This window comes from Trachemys scripta, chromosome 7, assembly GCF_013100865.1.
Source record: "Trachemys scripta elegans isolate TJP31775 chromosome 7, CAS_Tse_1.0, whole genome shotgun sequence".
NCBI classification, from domain to species: Eukaryota; Metazoa; Chordata; order Testudines; family Emydidae; genus Trachemys; species Trachemys scripta.
In genome coordinates, this window is record NC_048304.1 from 110,581,619 (window position 1) to 110,601,348 (window position 19,730).

Sequence of the window (19,730 nt, forward strand, 5' to 3'; positions counted from 1 at the left end):
CGGCTGCCGCCTGAGCGCCCAGGCCCTGCCCCGCCTCGGACCGGCTCCGCCCGCTGTCCTGGCACCGCCTTCGGCCCTAGGCCCGGCCCCGCTGCTTCCCCGCCTCCCAGGCCCCACGCAGGACGCCGACTCGGCCTCGGTCGTTGGCGCCCCCGAGCAGAAGCCTGGAGGATCGATGGGTCGGGGCGCAGCGGCTGCCCGGGCAAGGGCTGGGCTTTTCCCCTGCTCGCTTGAAACCGTGTACGCTGACCGGGGCCGCTCCAGCAAGCCGGGGCTGGCCTGGCCTCGCCTCCCGGGGCCCCTCCACCTGGCCTTCCTTCGCCCCCGGGACCGCTCCGGCGGGTCCGGCCTCTCCTCCAACCCGCCCCCGGCGCCCCTCCGGAGGGTCTGGCTTCTCCCCCAACCCGACCCCCCGGGCCACTCTGAGTGGCCTGGTCTCCCCACCTCTCGGGTCGCTTCCCTGGGACTCTTCCGTCCGACCTCCCCACGTGCCCCTAGTGCTACATCCCGGGCCCCCTCTGGGTGACCTCCCCACCCCCTGAATGCTTTGGGTGGCTTCCCCCACCCTCTCGGTCTCTCCTCTCTGTGATTTCCCCACTGTGACTCAGTAAATAATTTTTCGGTTTGGGGGCTGAACTGAACAATCTGAATAAATAAATAAAATCTGTTAGTTTCTAAGTGAAACTGATTTTTTTTTTCTCAGTTGCCAAAACCCAGAACTGAAAACATTTCATTCAGGTTGAATGAAACTTTTCTAATGTCCTTCTGAAACAATATTTCAAAACAAAACCGTAAGGCTTGAAGCGAAATGTTGATACAAAATGTTGATCAGAAACGATAATGCAAAATGAAATAGTTCATTTAAAAAGAATGTCAAAATGGTTTATTTCAAACATGTCAAAATGAACCGGTTTTACTTTTCTTAAAAAATAAAAATTCTTAATGTTGTTCAAAACTGCATTTTTAAACTAATTTACTGTATAATCCAAAAGTTTTGTCCCTCTCTATTCCGCACCCTTGGCCTTCACCAATGTGCACACTTGAACTCCATCCATGTTTACTGGTGAATTGTCAATATATTTTGATGTTTACTTAGGGTCAGTTGCTTTGATAAATTACACTTATGGTGTGTGTGTGTGTGTGTGTGTGTGTGTGCGGGGGAGCATTTCCCATGCTTAAATGTATATCATTGATGATAATTATGTACGTGGATCTCTATTGTTGTTGATATGTATTATTCCTATATGCCTACCTGAAGAGTGTCAGTGTCACCCCTTAAATATGTACCTGTTTGCAGGATCAGGCCATAGTCTGAAGGTGTCTCTTTCTGCTTATTTAGCTTTTTATCTGTCCCTTAAAGCCTTCTCCTTTGCAACCATGTGAAACAGCTTTCTCCATATCACTACCTTTCCAATCTATTGTCAAACAGGAGGTGAAAACTATCTTTTTTACTTTTACTTGCATCTGTAGAAGTGAGGTTCTTACCCACGAAAGCTTATGCTCCCAATACTTCTGTTAGTCTCAAAGGTGCCACAGGACCCTCTGTTGTTTTTTACTTTTGTTCATTACTCTGAATTTTTCTCTTTCTCTGCTATTAATTTTCTATTTTAACTTTGTAACTATTTGTATTATTTAACTCTGAGTTATTTAATTCTGTAAATCATTGATGGGTACAATTTGTTATACAAAATACGGTTGTATTGCTTAGAAGTCTTATTTTATTATCAATTGTTTTTATTACGGTTATGTCTAGAGGTTCCAAACAGAATTTGGGCCCAGGAATGTTTGGCACTATACAAATACATACAAAATACAGATCTTCCAAAGTCTTATGTAAAGTTAAGCACATGCATAAATGTAGGATTGAGGCCTACCTGTTTTCTTCTGAGTACCTCTTCACTGGATTGTGTACCTCTCTTCCTTGACTATTCTAAAGATGGAAAATTGTGTCTCACTGTTCTTTGAATATGTCAATAAAGTAGTGGATAAAGTAGAATCAGTTGACATTATTTAGACTTCCAAAAGTCCTTGATTAGAGGCTACTAAAGAAGCCAGCAGTCATGGGGTGGAGTGAGAGGCAAAGTATTGTCATAGATCAAAAACTGGCTAGGAGACAGAAAGCAGAGTACGATCAAGTGGTCAGTGTTCATCAGGAGCCTCAAGGTTCCATATGAGGTCTTGTTTAATATATTTATTAATGATCTAGAAAGGGGGGTGAGTATTGAAGTAGCAAAATTTGCAGATGCCACAAAGTTATTCAAGTTAGTCGGGACCATGGAGGACTGTGAGGAACTTCAGAGAGACCTAAAGGAAAGTGAATGGGGAACACAATGGCAAATTAAACTCATTGTTGATTAACACCAAGTAATGCACACTGGAGAAAAAATATTAAACTAAATTAAATCAACCCTTACAAGGTTCTAAATGAACTGTATCAGCTCAAGAAAGGGACCCTGTAGACAACACAGGAAAGACTTCTGCTAAATGTGCAGCTGCAGTAAAAAAAAGCTAATAAGTTAGAATGCATAAGGAATAGGAATAATACAAAGAATATTATAATGTCTTTATACATATCAATGGTGTGGTCTCCCCCTGGAATATTGAGCACCACATCTCAAAAAATATATAAAGGGCATAATAAAACTCATAGAGAGATTTAAAAGATTGGGATTGTTTACCTTAGAAAGGACATGTATAAGAGGGAGCATGACAAAAGTATATAAAATAATGAACTGACAAAGGAAGTAGATTGGGAATCACTGTTCTCCCTATCTCATACTTCAGGAACAAGGGGATGTTCTGTGAAATTAAAAGTTGGGAAATTCAAAACTGATTAAATAGTTTTTCACACAATGTGTAATTAGACTGTGAAACTCACCCCCAAAGGAAGTTGTTGAGGACAAGAAGTTACCAAAATTCAAACCAAGTTTGGATATGGATAAAGGAATATCTGGAGTTATAATTAATAACAAAATTGAAAGGAATATTAAACTCTGTGCTTCAGGATTTAGTCAATCTCTGACTACAGGAGATGAGGAAGTGGCCTATCCCACATCTGTCTACACTGGGGTTCTTACACCTTTCTCTGACCCACCTAATACTGACCACTGTCAGAGACAGGATACTGGACTAGATGGACCGCAGGTCTGATCCAGTATGACAATTCCTATGTTCGTTCTATCCTTTTTTGAGAGTGGGGGTAAGAGGTGGAGTAAGGGAAAGAAAATATTTCTAGAACAAACACAATGCTTATCAGAAGTCCTCCATTCCACACCCAGCCTCTGTTTGATTCCTCCTGCTCTTCCTGCAATTAACAGAAACAATCATTTATTTCTGGTAAAATAACTATTTGAGAGAGTGCTGGGTGCCTCCTGGCTCTCATCCTATTATTGAACCACCATTTAAAATATATTGTTATGTATATTGCACTGTAATTGTTTTGAGACTTTATATGTGTTTTTGTGGCTGTACAATATTGAAACAATGAAAAAACAAAAAGAAATCAACAATAGAAAGAAAACTTTATTCTTCTATTAAAAAAGTAAAAATTCCATTAAAAATACAGCAAGACAAGAATAAATTGTCTCCTCGCCACCATAAATAGCCAGACTTCAGACCTGAACCTTCCCCCTACTCTATATAGTTCTGGAAAATGTGCTCATGTTCAGGGAAGCCAATGCTGGAAGGCTTTCATCTGGTGAAGTGTGCATGTCTGAGCTCAAGAGTAAAATTTGTCATGTCATGTGTTTTCCTTGCTTTTGTGGTTTTGTGTTAGATGTTCTGTATAGAGCAATCTTAACTCACACAAAATTTATTTTTCTGTATTTATTTCCCAGTTTGTTTTTTAGTTTACGAAAGGATCTCCCGCCTCCCAATGGCTAATTTCTCACAGCACTGAGATCTAAAGTGCCAAGCAAACTGATCCTTGAACTGGCTGAACAGTTTGATGAAGAACAGGCTCTTCAGCTTTGGTGGCTGTGGCTTTCATGAAGACCGGGAGCTCCGAAGCTGGCTGAAATAGCTTCACAAAGAATAAGACTCTTGCCGCAACAGCTGCTGCTTTGACAAAGATGCTGTTTTCCATGAAACTGTTTAACCGGTTCAAGAGTCACATTCGTGATGAACCTGCTAAACAGCTTCATGGAGCTCCACAAGGGAACAGTTACTAGTAGTCTAGAGAGCATCCCAGTAACCCTGAAACTGTTCAGCCACTTCAGCAGCTGTGCTCAGCCAGGACATAAATCATGGTCTCCCTCTCCTAAAAACATCTAATCATGGTCTCAGTCTGCTAACTGTGATGTAAACCATCAATGATAATGTCAATCTCTAGTTTTTTTCACTATTTTTACTTAACAATTACATAACTTTGGAGAACCCACCAAACTCTCACTAGATACTTTTTTTTATTATTACTTTCTACAGATTATAGTTTTTACGCTAGAGGAGCCTGAAAAATCACGACACTGAGGGTGAACTTTGTTTTGGCCATTTTTAATTGATTAGAACTCAGAAACTAATCAACTGCTTTTCTTGAACACCTCAGAAAATGCAAGCTTTCTGCAGAGGTTACCAGCTGAAAAGTTGTGGTAAACTGTTTTTCACATAAAGCAAAGAACTTCGGATTCCTTTATGTGCAAAACGGAATACAACTTTAACTGCCATCATAACTTTTAAAAGCACTAAAAGGGCGGTATCTTGATGCTTCTGAAGACACTACAGCATTTAAAAGCATGCCATATATGTAAGTGCTTGACGAAATGCATCACATTAAGGAAGGTGTGACCTAGAATAGGGTTTATTATAAAGGTGCTCTGTATAATGCAAAGTAGGAAAATTATGACAGGTTTCAGAGTAGCAGCCGTGTATCCGCAAAAAGAACAGGAGTACTTGTGGCACCTTAGAGACTAACAAATTTATTAGAGCATAAGATTTTGTGGACTACAGCCCACTTCTTCGGATGCATATAGAATGGAACATATATTGAGGAGATATATATACACACATACAGAGAGCATGAACAGGTGGGAGTTGTCTTACCAACTCTGAGAGGCCAATTAAGTAAGAGAAAAAAAACTTTTGAAGTGATAATCAAGCTAGCCCAGTACAGACAGGTTGATAAGAAGTGTGAGAATACTTACAAGGGGAGATAGATTCAATGTTTGTAATGACAGGTTTCAGAGTAGCAGCCGTGTTAGTCTGTATCTGCAAAAAGAAGGACAGGAGTACTTGTGGCACCTTAGAGACTAACAAATTTATTAGAGCATAAGCTTTCGTGGACTACAGCCCATGGCTCAGCCATTCCCAGTCCTTATTCAATCCTTTGTTGATTGTGTCTAGTTTGCATATCAATTCCAGTTCAGCAGTCTCTCGTTGGAGTCTGTTTTTGAAGTTTTTCTGTTGTAATATAGCCACCCGCAAGTCTGTCACTGAATGACCAGACAGGTTACAGTGTTCTCCCACTGTTTTTTGAGTATTATGATTCCTGATGTCAGATTTGTGTCCATTAATTCTTTTGCGTAGAGACTGTCCAGTTTGGCCAATGTACATGGCAGAGGGGCATTGCTGGCACATGATGGCATATATCACATTGGTAGATGTGCAGGTGAACGAGCCCCTGATGGTATGGCTGATGTGATTATGGAAAATTATGGTTGCGAAGTGAAGCATTGAGCAGCCAGAGGGCGTGCTTTACCTGGGCACCTATCACTTTATGCAAGGTCATGTATGCATAGGGTGACCAGATGTCCTGATTTTATAGGGACAGTCCCAATATTTGAGGCTTTTTCTTATATGGCAGGGGTTCTCAAACTGGGGGTTGAGACTCTTCAGGGGGTTGTAAGGTTATTACATGGGGGGTTGCGAGCTGTCAGCCTCCACCCCAAAATCTGCTTGCCTCCAGCATTTATAAGTGTTAAATATATTTAAAAGTGTGTTTAATTTATGGGGGGGTGGCACCCAAAGGCTTGCTGTGTTAAAGAGGTCACCAGTAAAAAAAAGTTTAAGACCCATGGTTATATAGGCTCCTATTACCCCCCATCCTTGGGATCTGGTCAGCCTCTGTATGCAGCTTTTTCTACATTATAGCCTCTCGCAGCTATAATGTAGACACTTTTTATCACACAGCAAGGCCTCTCCCTACGCGCATCTCCCCTACGCGCCATCTCATCACTACTTGGGGGAACAGCGGATTCGAACCTGTAACCCTGGCTAGCGCCATCCTACAGCGCGCGCCCCTCTCCGCTAGGGGGGAATTCTCGGAGGGGGAGTTGCTCCGGGCCGGACTGTACCACCCCCGGCAAGCTGCACGGAGGGAGGAGGGGTTTCCGCTTCTGGACACGTCGGTGCGTGTGGGTCACGTGGTGCGCTCCCTTTCCGGCCCAGCAGGCTGCCTGGCTGGGCGTACGGAGCCACCCGCCGCCGCCCTGTGAGGAGACGCTGCTGCCCCCGCCGCCATCATGCCGGTGTATTTCCAGCGGCCCGAGAATGCCCTGAAGCGGGCGAACGGTGAGTGCGGGCGGGGCTCAGGGCCTGCCCCGCTCCCCTCCCCGGACGCCCCCCCCGCCGCGGCCCATTGTAGCTGGGTGGCGAAGGCCCCGGCCTAGGCCTGGCCCCGGCGCAGGGATCAGCGCCCTGGGAGGCCAAGGCAGGACCCGTCCCGGGGGCAGGGAGCCTGGGGGGTGGGGGGCACATTGCCCATTTCCCCCGCGTGGGGCCTCTCGCCCGCCCGAGCGGCAGCAGACGGCGCCGCCTGGCTCCTCCTCCCCCGTGTGGGGAGGCGCCGCCTCAGCGGGGCCCTGCTCGGCCATGTGGCGCGGGCGGGACATGTGTGACAATAAACCCTCGCGGCTGCCCTGCGCTGCCTGGGTCCGATTCCGAGCGGAGGCGCCTGGGGACGGCAACTGCCCCGGTTTTGTGCCGCACCGAATACGCTGCTGGCCCTCGGCCGATCTCATGTAAACGCCGTCTCTCCCACGGCAGCGTTTCCTAGACTGTCTCCCAGTACTGCTGCAACAGCCACGGCCTCTGATGAAACCAAGGGAAGCCGTCAGCTATTGTACAGCGCACTGCGTGGCACCAGGGGGAAGGAGGTCAAGGGCACACTCCACTCAATTTATCTGTTTGTATTGGAGCAGCATCCTGGCACATGAATCCACAATCCGTCTCTGCAGACACTCAGTAAAAGGACAGCCCTTAACTCTAAATATGCACAAATTAGGGTGTGACAAAATGCTGCCAGATGGATGAGACAAACCAGTGGGATGAGGGAAGACAGAGTTACAGTAAAATGAGCAAAGTGTTGACATCACACAGACCTGTCTTGCCAGTTGACAAACTGTTGTGTATGACACACTGTTCATTTACACACACTAGTCACTGGGCAACTGCCATGGTATTTTTAATATTGATGCAGAGTGAACAGAACTTTGTTTATTAAAGGTTTTATATGAGAGACCTCTGCAAAATACACTGTGTGGAACTCTGTTTCTTTCTCAGTACATTTGGCTGAATCAGTCCTGCTGGAGTTTGAGATATGTATATGTGGTCAACTACTGTCCCCATAGTGTTCTTTACAGGCCCCATATTTAACAACCCACTCCTAGTTAACTGATCTTATTTTATAGACAGCAAAAATATCAGTTATGAAACTCACTGTATAAACAGTAGTATGCTGGGACATATGCACACCCTGTTTTAAGGCTATCACTAAGGGCTGCTGCTGAAGTACCCCTTACCAGCTTCCAAGAATAAAGCCTGACTGGCTGTGGTTATCAACAGACTCCTACCAAATTGAATATACAAATTTAACGCTTTTTATATTCAGTGTAACCTGTTTTAAATAGCCAGCAAAAACCATGTAGAAGAGATGGTGTCTGCTTAAGGCTCTGATCCTGCTAGGTGCCCCCAGCTTCAAAACAGTAACATGCAGATCTGGACCTAAAGGTAGCACAAAGTTGTATTGGATGGTACATGGAGTTTGACATGGCACCTTAGGAGGTGGGAGGTGTGTTTTGAAGATGGTCCTGCATGCAGGTTTCTCTGTCATCTTAATAACGAAGTCTGGAATTGTCAAAGGTGCCTAAGGGAGTAGGGCACCTAACACTCTAAGGTCCTTTGAAAATCCTGTCCAAAAAGACTATCTGCCCTCCAGAACAATGATTACAGTAATCTTTAAATTACATCTGTCTGAATGACAGCCAAACTACCCAGGTTCTGTATTTCCTGCACTCAAGATGCAGGTCAGTCTTTAGTCATTCATCTGATGGCAAAGTGCGTAGGCACCTGCCAAGATTTTGATTAATTAAACTTCACAATTTCGTTATTTTGATTTTTATGATACCACTTAACACAAATTAAATAACATTTAACATTAAGATTTAAATCAACATTTATAGGACTGCCATGGTGAAATAAGCCCAAAAAATTATCTTTGTAACACCAGGATATGGGGGAAAGGAAGATCTGGTATTTGTATTTTGTATGCGATGTATTGAAAAGTGGGTGGTTGCATTTTGCATTTGCTTCAGTCTCTGAATGGGCTCTACATATAGTCATATGTAGAGCATGTTCCAGTAATCTTATCTTAAAGAAACAAAGGTGTAGATAATTGTAGCAAGGTCTATGTCAAAAAAGGATATTTTTCCTGTCTAATAACAGATGGGGTAAAAATTGCAGTTGGCCACTGCCACTGATATGGTTTTTCCTGTCCACCCACACAGCTAAAACTCTCATTCAGGCTCTCATCATATCACATCTCAGTTATGGCAACACGCTTGTCTCTCGTCTTAACAAATATGGTCTTTCCCCATTCCGAATGTTGTGCAAATATCATTTTCCTAGCCTGTTTCTTAGACCGTATCACCCTCTTTTTGAATCCCTCTAATGGCACCCTTTTATCTATCAAACGTAAGCTGCTTGTCTTCATTTTCAAGGCCCTTCACAACCTATGCCAGCCCTACCGATCATGTGTCATTCACTAGCACAGGGGCGGGCAAACTTTTTGGCCTGAGGGCCGCATTGGGTTTCGGAAATTGTATGGAGGACTGGTTAGGGGTGGCTGTGCCTCCCCAAACAGCCAGACGTGGCCTGGCCCCCACCCCCTATCCCTCCCTACTTCTTGCCCCTTGACGACGCCCCCCCCACTCCCGGGACTCCTGCCCCATCCAACCCCCCCTGTTCCCTGACAGCCCCCCCTGACAGCAGGAACTTGGGCTGGGCAGAAGGGTCCCGCGGGCCATAGTTTGCCCATCTCTGCACTAGCAAAATGACAACTCCCACTTCTGATTATGCCAGGCTCCATCACCTACTTGTTAAATACTCAAACAGTCACCTTTGTACTTTCTCCCATGCTGCCCCTTATGCTTTGGAACAGCTTTCTGTACACATCCTCAAAGCTATCCCATTATCCTTCTTCAGATCTTTCCTTAAAACTCTCCTCTGACGTAGTGCCTACAAAACACTTGACCACAGTTAGGCCACTGGTGTGTCAAGACTACCACCAATCATGCTAACTAATACTGTCTCATAGTATCCTTGTACTTCCTTGTTTGTCCACCTGTTGTCTTTTGTCTTACATTTAGATTCTAAATTCTTTTGGGCAGGATTGTCTTTTTGCTCTGTTTATACAGTGTCTAGCACAATGGACTCCTGGTCCATGTCTGGGAGCCCTAGTCACAATGTAATACAAAAATTTAATAATAAAACCTGAGAACTGAGAAATTAGAGAATTTAATATGTATTCTAATGAGAACTTACGTTGCAAATAGTGGACATGCTCCCACAGGCAAGAGTGTTGCCCAGCTTTTAAGAACACAAGAATGGCCATACTGGGTCAAACTAAGCCCAGTATCTTCTCCTCTGATAGCGGCCAACACCTGTTCATTCCTTCTGAAGCATCTGAACAGGCAGTCATCAAGTGATCCATCCTCTATCGTCCACTCCAAGCTTCTGGCACTCAGAGCATGGGGTTACATCAACATTTATAGGATCTGCTCATCTTGACTCATAGCCATTGATGGACCTATCCCCCATACATTTACCTAATTCTTTTTTTAACCCAATTATACTTTTGGCCTTCACAACATCCCTGGCAGTGAGTTCCACAGGTTGATTGAGCGGTATGTGAAGAAATACTTCCTTATGTTTGTTTTAAACTTGCTGCCTATTAATTTCGTTGGGTGACCCCTGGTTCTTGTTTTATGTAGAAGAGTAAATAACACTCAATTTTCCACACCATTCATGATTTTGTAGACCTCTATCATATCCCCCCTTAGTCATCTCTTTTCCAAGCTAAAAAAATCCCAGTCTTTTTAATCCCTTCTCCTATGCAAGCTGTTCCATACACTTAATCATTTTTGTTGTCCGTCTCTATACCTTTTCCAGTTGTAATATATCTTTTTTGGGGATTGGGCGACCAAACTGCAGAATTTAAGGTGTGAATGTGGGATGGATTTATATAGGGGCATTATGATATTTTCGGTCTTATTATCTATCCCTTTCAAATGGTTCCTAACATTGTTAGCCTTTTTGACTGCTGCTGAGTCAGCAGTCAAAAGAACCATCAAAGAACCATCCACAGTGACTCCAAGATCCCTTTCCTGAGTGGTAAAAGCTAATTTGGACTCCATCATTTTATATGTATAGTTGAGATTATGTTTTCCAATGTGCATTACTTTGCCTTTATCAACATTGAATTCCATCTGCCATTTTGTTGCCCAGTCACCCAATTTTCTAAGATGCCTCTCTAACTCTGCAGTCTGCTTTGGACTTTACTACCTTGAGTAATTTTGTATCATCTACAGATTTTGCCACCTCAGTGTCTACTTCTTTTTCCAGATCATTTATGAATATGTTGAACAGCACTGGTCCCAGTATTGATCCCTGGGGGATGCTGATATTTACCTCTCCATTGTGAAAATTGACCATTTATTTCTACCCTTTGTTTCCTATCTTTAAATCAGTTACTGATCCATGAGAGCACCTTCCCTCTTATCCTGTGATTGTATACTTTGCTCAAGAGCCTTTGGTGAGGGACTTTGTCAAAGGCTTTCTGAAAGTCCAAGTACACTATATCCACTGGATTATTCTTGTCCATGTGTTTGTTGACACCCTGAAAGAATTCTCATAGATTGGTGAGACTTGATGCTCCTTTACAAAAGCTGTGTTGACAGTTCCACAACAAATCACGTTCATTTATTTGTCTGATAATTCTGTTCTTTGCTCCTTTACAACCAGTTTGCCTGGTACTGAAGTTAGGCTTACTGGCCTATGATTGCCAGGATCGCCTCTGGAGGCTTTTTGAAACATCGGTGTCACATTAGCTATTCTCCAGTCATCTGGTACAGAAGCTGATATGGCTACATACTTAGTAGTTCTGCAACACATTTGAGTTCCTTCAGCACTCTTGGGTGAATATTAGTGACTTATTACTGTTTAATTTATCAATTTGTTCCAAAACCTCCTCTGATTCCTCAATCTGGTATTTGTCACCTAAAAGGTATGGCGTAGGTATGGGAATCTCCTTCACATCCTCTGCAGTGAAGATCGATGCAAAGAATTTATTTAGCTTCTACGCGCAATGATCTTATCTTCCTTAAATACTCCTTTAGCACCATGATCGTCCTCTGGTCCCACTAATTGTTTGGCAGGCTTCTGATGTACCTACAAAAATTTTTTGCTGTTAGTTTGAGTCTTTTGCTAGTTTTCTAACATTATCTTTGTCTTGTCAGGATTGAGCCTCAACCAACTCCCAGACTTGTATAGAAACTGGATCATTTGTTCCAGTCTACCAGCTCAGTCATATCCTATGAGAGGAGATAGTTCAGCTTTTGTCTTGAACAGCTGATAGCTTCTTAATTTAGGTGATGTAGTTGAAAAGAAAAAAAAAAAGGATTTAAAGGCTATGGGATAGAAAACAATAACACAAAGTAGGGTGTTTTGCATAACCATTGAAGGATGAATAATTTAAATTTGGCTAGGTTTAGAATTATTAATCTTCCACATCTCAGATATAGCGATGTAGAAGGGCTGTGTTGCAATTTGGCCCTTCAGGAACTCTTTGGGTGCTCTTGCTTTTGTTAAAGTTTCTGCTAAATTACCATTAATTACTTGATCTGCTGCAAGAACTTGTCCTACATGAGCTTAAAAATTAAAAGGCCCAAAATCATAGGCATTAATTGTATGCTGTAGTCAGCACTGAGAATCATGGCTGGGCAGACTAATATTCTCGCTGCAAGACTGAGCTAGTCTGTCATGTTTATTCTCATAGGTTAAAACCTCCAAAGCCAAGCGGTAATTAACCCATATGCTGTGTTCAGCAGTAAGAACAACCTAAATTATAAACTGTCTGTAGTTTTATTTAAAAACATCATGGTGAATTTAAAATGATGCTGAATGTCATGGGATATCCAGTTTTTGTAACACTAATTTATATACTGTTGTACATACAGAGGGAGGAGTCAGTTCCTCTTGCGCAAAATGACTGCTCACATAAACTAGCCTAGCATTTTAGTAGTATGGTTCCAGAACTGAAATGCCACTTTTGTTTTTCTTGATTTATATTGTGGAAACCATTAGCAATATTATAACTTTATTTCCATTTTAAAGTTCTGATTTCTTAAAAAATAAATACTGAATACACATGTAACTTTCCCATAGAGTTGCTAGCTCTTCCACCACTTTGACAACTTAGATGTTGTTTTTTGAAGGTAGCTCTGACTGTTAGACTGATACAGCAGGTGATGTGCTGCTCTGGCAGCTAGGATTTTCTTCTCTTGTGTTACCACTTTGTCATTTCTTTGTTTCTCTGATTTTCCCCCCCCCCTCCCCACTCCATTGCCTCTTTCCTCACTTGTTGTGGGGGATACCACCAGTTTTTAAGGATTTTGGAAAATACTGGCCCCTTTACCCACCTGTTTTCCTCTACCTTTTATCTGAGCTCCTCTTTTCTGTCATCATTTTTTCTGTCCTCTTCATCCTCTCATCTTTTTTGCCTCCCTTTTCCAATTTTTTTTATTGCTGTTACACAGTTTAAAAATGCCTTTTGTTAGTGCCTGTGTATATCTTGGAAGTTCTGTGTGCTGCTCCAGTGTAGTTTGCTCCTGAATGGCTTGGTGTAATTCATGCTCCACTTTACACATACTACAGGGAGGGCACAATTGAGCCATGATTACAATGTGAGGTCCTGTTAATAACTGCAACCACTCAGCCTCTGCACTTGAGGGCTGGTAAAAGGGTTAGCAGTCTTCCTTGATGGAATGATCCTTAAAAGTGGGTGTATATATTTCCCTGTATATTATTAATAATTCTTATATAGACTCTGATCCTGCATTTATAGCCACAAAGGTAGACCTTTGCTTTGTGCCTGCATGGAAGTCTGACTTCACTGATGTTATTGAAGGATCAGAGCCGTAGGGTATGTCTACACTGCAGTTGGTAAGCCAGGATCTGTGGGACTCAAATCCACAGACTAGGCATTTCATAGCTCATGCTTAACTGTCCACGCTTAATAATAACCATGGGTTTAGAATTTCTGGACTTGGGTCTCACACCAGCACTCATGTGTCCACACCGTACTGCACAGACCCGAGTCAAACCAGCTTATCCCAGGCTTCCTAGTGCTCTCCCCAGCTGTAGCCCTTGGTTCATAGTGCAGTGTGGGAAAACTTGACTCTCCATCCAGCAGCATTTTACCAGAAGTTGCCTCTGCCCACCAACACTTCCAGCTGAGCTGTCTTTGGGTCTGCACAGACGTCTGGAGCCAGTCTGGAGGTACCATTTGAAGAACTTGTACTGCTTGCACTTTCACGTCAGGAAACGGGCAGAGCATCCATGAGATACTGGTGGGCATTTGGGCAGCGTTTTCTGTCCTACCAAAGCACATCTAGGAGGAGGAGAATGATACAGACATGGCAGAGTCTAACTGGCAGATGCTACTTGTGGCTCTTGGTATAGCTGCTGATGCTCCCTCTCAAGACTGGTGCTTCTGAAACTGGTGGGATCTCCTCTTACGGACCTGGGATGACCAGCAGTTTGTCCAGAAGTTGTGCGTGAAGAGAATAACATTTCTAGAGCTTTGTGAACAGTTTGTCTTGACCTTCCAGTATCAGGACACACACATGAGGGAGGTCATGCTTGTCCAGAAATGGTTTGCTATAAACATCTGGAAGCTAGCTACTCGTGATGCTGCAGATCTGTTGCTAACCAGTTTGGTGTTGGCAAGTTGACTGTGGTAGCAGAAGTACGTGAGGCAGTATTGCATGTGATTTATCCAAAGGTAGTGGGCATAAACAATGTGCCTGAAATAATTGCTGGTTTTGAGAGAATAGTGTTTCCAAACTGCACCAGGGCCATTGATGGGACTAATGTTCCCATAGTTTGCCCTCCTCAAGGAGCACAAGAGTATCTAAACTACAAAAGGGTATTATTCCGTTGTTGTTCAGGCTCTTTTCGACCACAGAGACTGATTTGTGGAAAAGTACATGATAATAGGATTTGCTGCCGATTGGGAGTTTACCTTCATGGGCAGACTGGGACCTACCAAATGACATTGTCATAATGGAGTAACTCTCCTCACTGTTGTTCTAGGGGACTCGTGGGTATCCTCTTTTGCCTAGAGTTATGAAACAGAACCCTGATCACAGAGACCCTGGCAAAAGAAGGTTTAATTACACGCTCAGTAGATGTAGAATGGTGGTTGAATGTGCATTTGGTGCTGTTTACAGAATCGTTTGGAATCCTCTGCATTATTGTGGCTTGCTGTGCTCTTCACAAAGTTTGTGAAGTCACAGGCGAGCCATTTCGTCTGGAGTGGATGTATGATAGTGATGGATTGTTGGGCCAGTAAACTCAACCAGAAAGTGCACCTGTCACAACTGGAGCAGGATTCACTCATGCAACAGAAATCAGGGATGCTTTGTGCACTCACATTATGAACTTTCATGGACCAGTGGATGAAGATGATGATTCTGAATGCATCTGAACAGCAATATCAACAGTAAACTAAGTACTGTCACTGGGGGAGGGGCAGTGAGTATTATTAATTTTTTTAATTGTGGATGAAATAACTGCTTACAATGTGGTAGTGGGGATGGTGGTTTTTATGCATTTTTACTTACGGATAAGATGAACTGTGTTTTTTACTTATGGATTTGAAAAGATATATTGAGACGTTTTGTTGTATACGACTTCCCAGTTATGCCTCATCATGTTTTTATCTTCTTTTCAATATATATTTTATGCAGTTCATCTGTAGTGATAGTAATAAACTTTGTTAATGAATCCAAAGCCTTTGTCATTCTGCGATACAATCCTGTTAACAATATTAACAGCCTTATAGGCAGGCCAGCTGCCATGAAATGACCAAAAGAGAAATGAAATAAAATCAAGTGCATACACAAAGAGTGAACAGTGCAAAACCATGAAACCAGTGCACGCGCACACAAAAAATGGAAACTCTCTGACTTATGAGTGTCCCCAGCCTCCCTGTTCTTTGCCCTTCTAGGGCATTTTGTGTGCAATAGGAGCTGCTACATGGGGGTGTGGGACTGCACTGGGTACATTTTCCTAGTCCAGCTAGCGTTCAGTCCTGGTTGCATGGACCACAGAACCATAGAATTGTCTAGAGAGTTCCTGGTTTGCAGGATGTGGTGGCATGGAGGGGACTCAGGACATGGTGTTGGCTTAGCAGGTGTGGGTGGAGCCAGGAGCCTCACTCTCGCAGCTGTTAGCAAGCAGCCTCTCAAATAGGTCTTTCTCTCAAGTGACATTCCTGCTCAAAAAACTACACTGCAAGTTTCTCCTCATACTCTTTGCCTCTCGTTGCCTTTAACTTTGTCATGAATTCTTCTCCCTCTGGTAGTGGTGGCTGCCCTGTCCAGGATGTCTACCATGAGGTCGTCTCAGACAAACATCCTCTTTGACTGCATTTTGACAGTGCGACACCCCAGCTTCCTGCTGGACTGTGTCTGGCATGCAGAAGTAGAACAGCTTGAAAACAGAAATAAAACAGGATTGTTTCAGTATTACAGAAGTCTGCATCATCGCAGAAGTGTCTTTGGAATCTCCAGGCCAAAAAATGATACTTTGTAAAACTCCTTCAGTGTATTTGGAGAGCTAAATTTTAGTTCCCAGATGCTCTGTGAACAATAAGAGCTAGTATATGTAAAGTCTTCACACACAACAGAAATATCATTTGTAAATTTCACCTATCTTTAAAAATTGCTGACCACTTTAGCTTGGGTTGGGGGGCAGGGGTACAAACCATGGAAGTAAACTTGCTGTGGTTTACTACCTATAGTTTCACAATCCTTTTAGGCAGTCAGTATTCTGGAGATTCCTGAATGTCAAAGGTATATTCTGTTCCAGGCTACTGGTGGCAAGCCAGCCATTTTTGCTAAAGGGGTTTTCAATTTGCAGTGAGTGAGCAACACATCTATGAGTGGAATGAGATGGTGACCTGCAGAAGAGGGCCTAGAAAAATCACCCTGCTCTGAAATGTGATTACCCTTCTGGTGTTTGTACTATGAGAAAAGTTTGCAGCTATCACCCAAGATTGGATCAGAATTCATAGGGAAATGAACAGGGCTCCCACTGGCAGGGCTCCCACTGTTAGTTCCCCTCCTTCCCCTTAGGATATTTAGTAAAAGTTGCAGGTTCCCATGAATTTTTGTTTATTGCCCGTGACCTGTCTGTAACTTTTGCTAAAAATACGTGTGACAAAATCTTAACCTTAGTTATAAACCAGAAATCTCTCATTTGTATATTAATAACAAACATGGATGCAGAAACTTGCCAGGCCTCAGGCTACTTCTGCTTTTTCTGTTTCTGCTGCTGGTTCTGTGGCCGGCTGCTTCTCTGGGAAGTCATCAAACAGCTCCTCTGAGTATGGCCCCAGGATGTGCTGTAGCTGCTCTGGAGGCAAAGCGTCCTCCGGGACTGGCATGAGCACCAGTCACTTTGTAACAGTGATCTGGTGGCTGCTGTCTTCCTTCTGGTGCTGTAGTAGATTCAGGGGTCAGAAGGTCACCATCTTGGCTGATTGGTTGGCTCAGTGCTTGGCGCAATTCCCAGCACCTGGTCAAAGTCCTCACAAAAGAGCAGGATGAGTTCCCAGAGGTGCAGTTCTCGTCCCTGGCTTTCTGATAGTCTGTCTGGATCTGCTCTGCATCGATTACCTATCCATTGAATCCCTAGCGCTCCCAGCTTCTCTGATATTTCTTGATAAACGTGGTCATTTCTAGTACTCTTACCAGAGTCAAATGTCTTGTTCACCCCACACCAAAGATGTACCAGAATCTGACTGTGGTCCTGTGACCAGGTGTGCCAGCATGCTTGGAAAAGGACTTCCTATTGCGGGCCACAGCTAACGCAGGAGGTGTTTTCAATTCAGCAGTCAGAATAAAATGGAAGGATTAAACACAGAGTATACTTGAACCAGGGGGGTTGCTTCAATTTCCTGTGGTCAATTCGCTAGACTTGGGATAGAAAGGCGAGGAAACACTGGCCCCTGGGATTGTGGGATAGCATTAGCAGACTCTCAGGACACAATCCTGAGAACCTGTTCCTGACCTGTGTCCACACTGCAAAATGATAGTTTGGACTCAAGTTCCAGTGGGACTTTGGCACAGACCTCACCCCACTGCTGGGCCATAGGGCCTGGGTCCTGAAGGCGTACTGGCCCAAGTCAGGCAGATTTGTGTGTGGACAAAAAGCAGGCTTGGGCTTGAACCTGAGTTTAAGCCCAGGCATATGTTGTAGTGTAGACATGATTACATCAACTGATATTTTCACTCTGGTCAGTAAAATAAGATCAGCCAATTAAATGTGACCATTGGTTTACTTTGACTGTTACAGTTATTAATTAATTCTAAATTACAATGTGAAGTATAGAAAATGTGTATCTTAAGTGGAAGAACTTTTGGTTTGCATATGTAACTGGTCTAATGAAGAGTTTTATTTTCAGAATTTCTTGAGGTTGGCAAGAAACAACCTGCCCTTGATGTTCTTTATGATGTTATGAAAAGCAAAAAACATCGAACATGGCAAAAAATCCACGAGCCGATTATGCTGAAGTATCTGGAGCTCTGCGTGGACCTCCGCAAGAGCCACCTGGCAAAGGAAGGATTGTATCAGTACAAGAATATTTGCCAGCAGGTAGGAATTGTGAAGTGTTTGTTCTTTACCACCCACAGCATGATGTACATTAGAGTTGTATATTTAAAACTTATTTATTACTTCTAAAACATAGAATTGTTTTGTATCCAGGGCCCCAGTCCTGCAAGTTGCTGAGGTCTGCCGAACGGCTTGCAGGGTTGGAGTCTAGATAGCAGAGCACCCAATATACTAGGTCTCCAGGTTTGATCGGTATATCTGGGCACTATTATAAATTTAATCCAAGTAATAACTAATAACTTGATTTTAGATTTATGGACTTATTCTATCCAAGCCTGCTTTAGATTTTATCACCCTAATTAGAATATATGCTTACAATATTTGCTTCCCATTGCGGGGAGAAAGCCACTTCAAATGTTCTGCTTTTGATCTAGGTGAACATCAAATCCTTGGAGGATGTTGTTCGAGCCTATTTGAAACTAGCTGAAGAAAAAACGGAAGCTGCCAAGGAAGAGTCCCAGCAGATGGTGCTAGATATAGAAGACTTGGATAATATTCAAACTCCAGAGAGGTAGGAGGTCTTCCTTTCAATTGTAAGCCCTTGTAAGGGTTTGTCTCTTCTGTGTATTCACAGCACCTAGCATAAGGGAATCTTAATCCCCTATGGAGCCTCTGGGTGCTATCATAATATAAATACTTTCTACTGCTGCTGAAGGCTATGCTTCTACTGTCTTTTTAGATAAGACTTAATGTAGCTCTTACCAGTTGTACATTTTAAAAATAGATTTTCTGTTTAATTTACATGTCCTGGTTTTAGATTTGTGATTAGGTTTGAGATAAGAGGTTTGGAGTAAAATTAAACCATCAGTATTAGAAAAAGTGGCTTTATTGTATAAATTACATATCTGACTTGTAGAGTAAATGTAAATTTTGCTCAGTTAATATCCAGATATTTTTTATGATGTAACTTTATTAAGGCAGATTATGTATTTAATAATTTAAATGGTTCTGTGAGTGTCTGGGAGTTGGTGGAACCCAGTTCAAGCTGTCTAAACATTAAAGTGCTTGACCATGCTGTCAGATCTTATCTTCTTGATATCATTTTAAATCTGTAATTAAGCAGTTCTCCAAAATCAGATTTTAAGAAGGAATGTTTCTGGGGTGTGTTTGTGTTTGAAGTATCTGTTAAAGCCTCCTTTAGGAAAACAAACTACCTGGTGATTGAAGGGATTTGTCTGTTGGCTGGGTGGTGGGGAAGAAATGATCTTAACAGCCTGTGACAAATGTATCCTTAACAAAAATGATTATTTAATCAAGCATCATCCTGTTCAGTACCATGGAATATGTAGTTGGTCAGGTATGGGCAAATGAATAATTATTTGGTCTAGTTCATAGGCATGTAAATTCACAAATAATTTAAAATTTGTTAGGATATTCCTGAAAGTGTAAATTTACCTTGTATTTGTAGACCACATGGTATCTTGCAGACTAAGAAATGGGTGGATTTAGTTAGAAGTAGAAAAACAGACATTTTAAATAAGGATGTTGAGAAAGTACACATGCAGATAGTGACAGCTTCCATATCTTCTAGACTTTTAGAAAATGTATCCTTTCATATTGCT

General features: G+C 42.7%; 1 protein-coding gene across 4 annotated transcripts in view; it reads left to right on the top strand.

The window, feature by feature from the left end:
• Positions 1–6,345: 6,345 nt before the first annotated feature.
• Positions 6,346–19,730, top strand: part of EIF3A (eukaryotic translation initiation factor 3 subunit A) — a 49,161-nt gene continuing 35,776 nt past the window's right edge. For all 4 annotated transcript variants that reach the window (XM_034777893.1, XM_034777894.1, XM_034777896.1 and 1 more), the window contains exons 1-3: positions 6,346–6,504; positions 17,960–18,150; positions 18,543–18,679. In XM_034777893.1, coding sequence (XP_034633784.1) covers positions 6,456–6,504; positions 17,960–18,150; positions 18,543–18,679 — 377 coding nt within the window. In that variant the 5' untranslated portion in view covers positions 6,346–6,455. The remainder of the gene's footprint in view (positions 6,505–17,959; positions 18,151–18,542; positions 18,680–19,730) is intronic.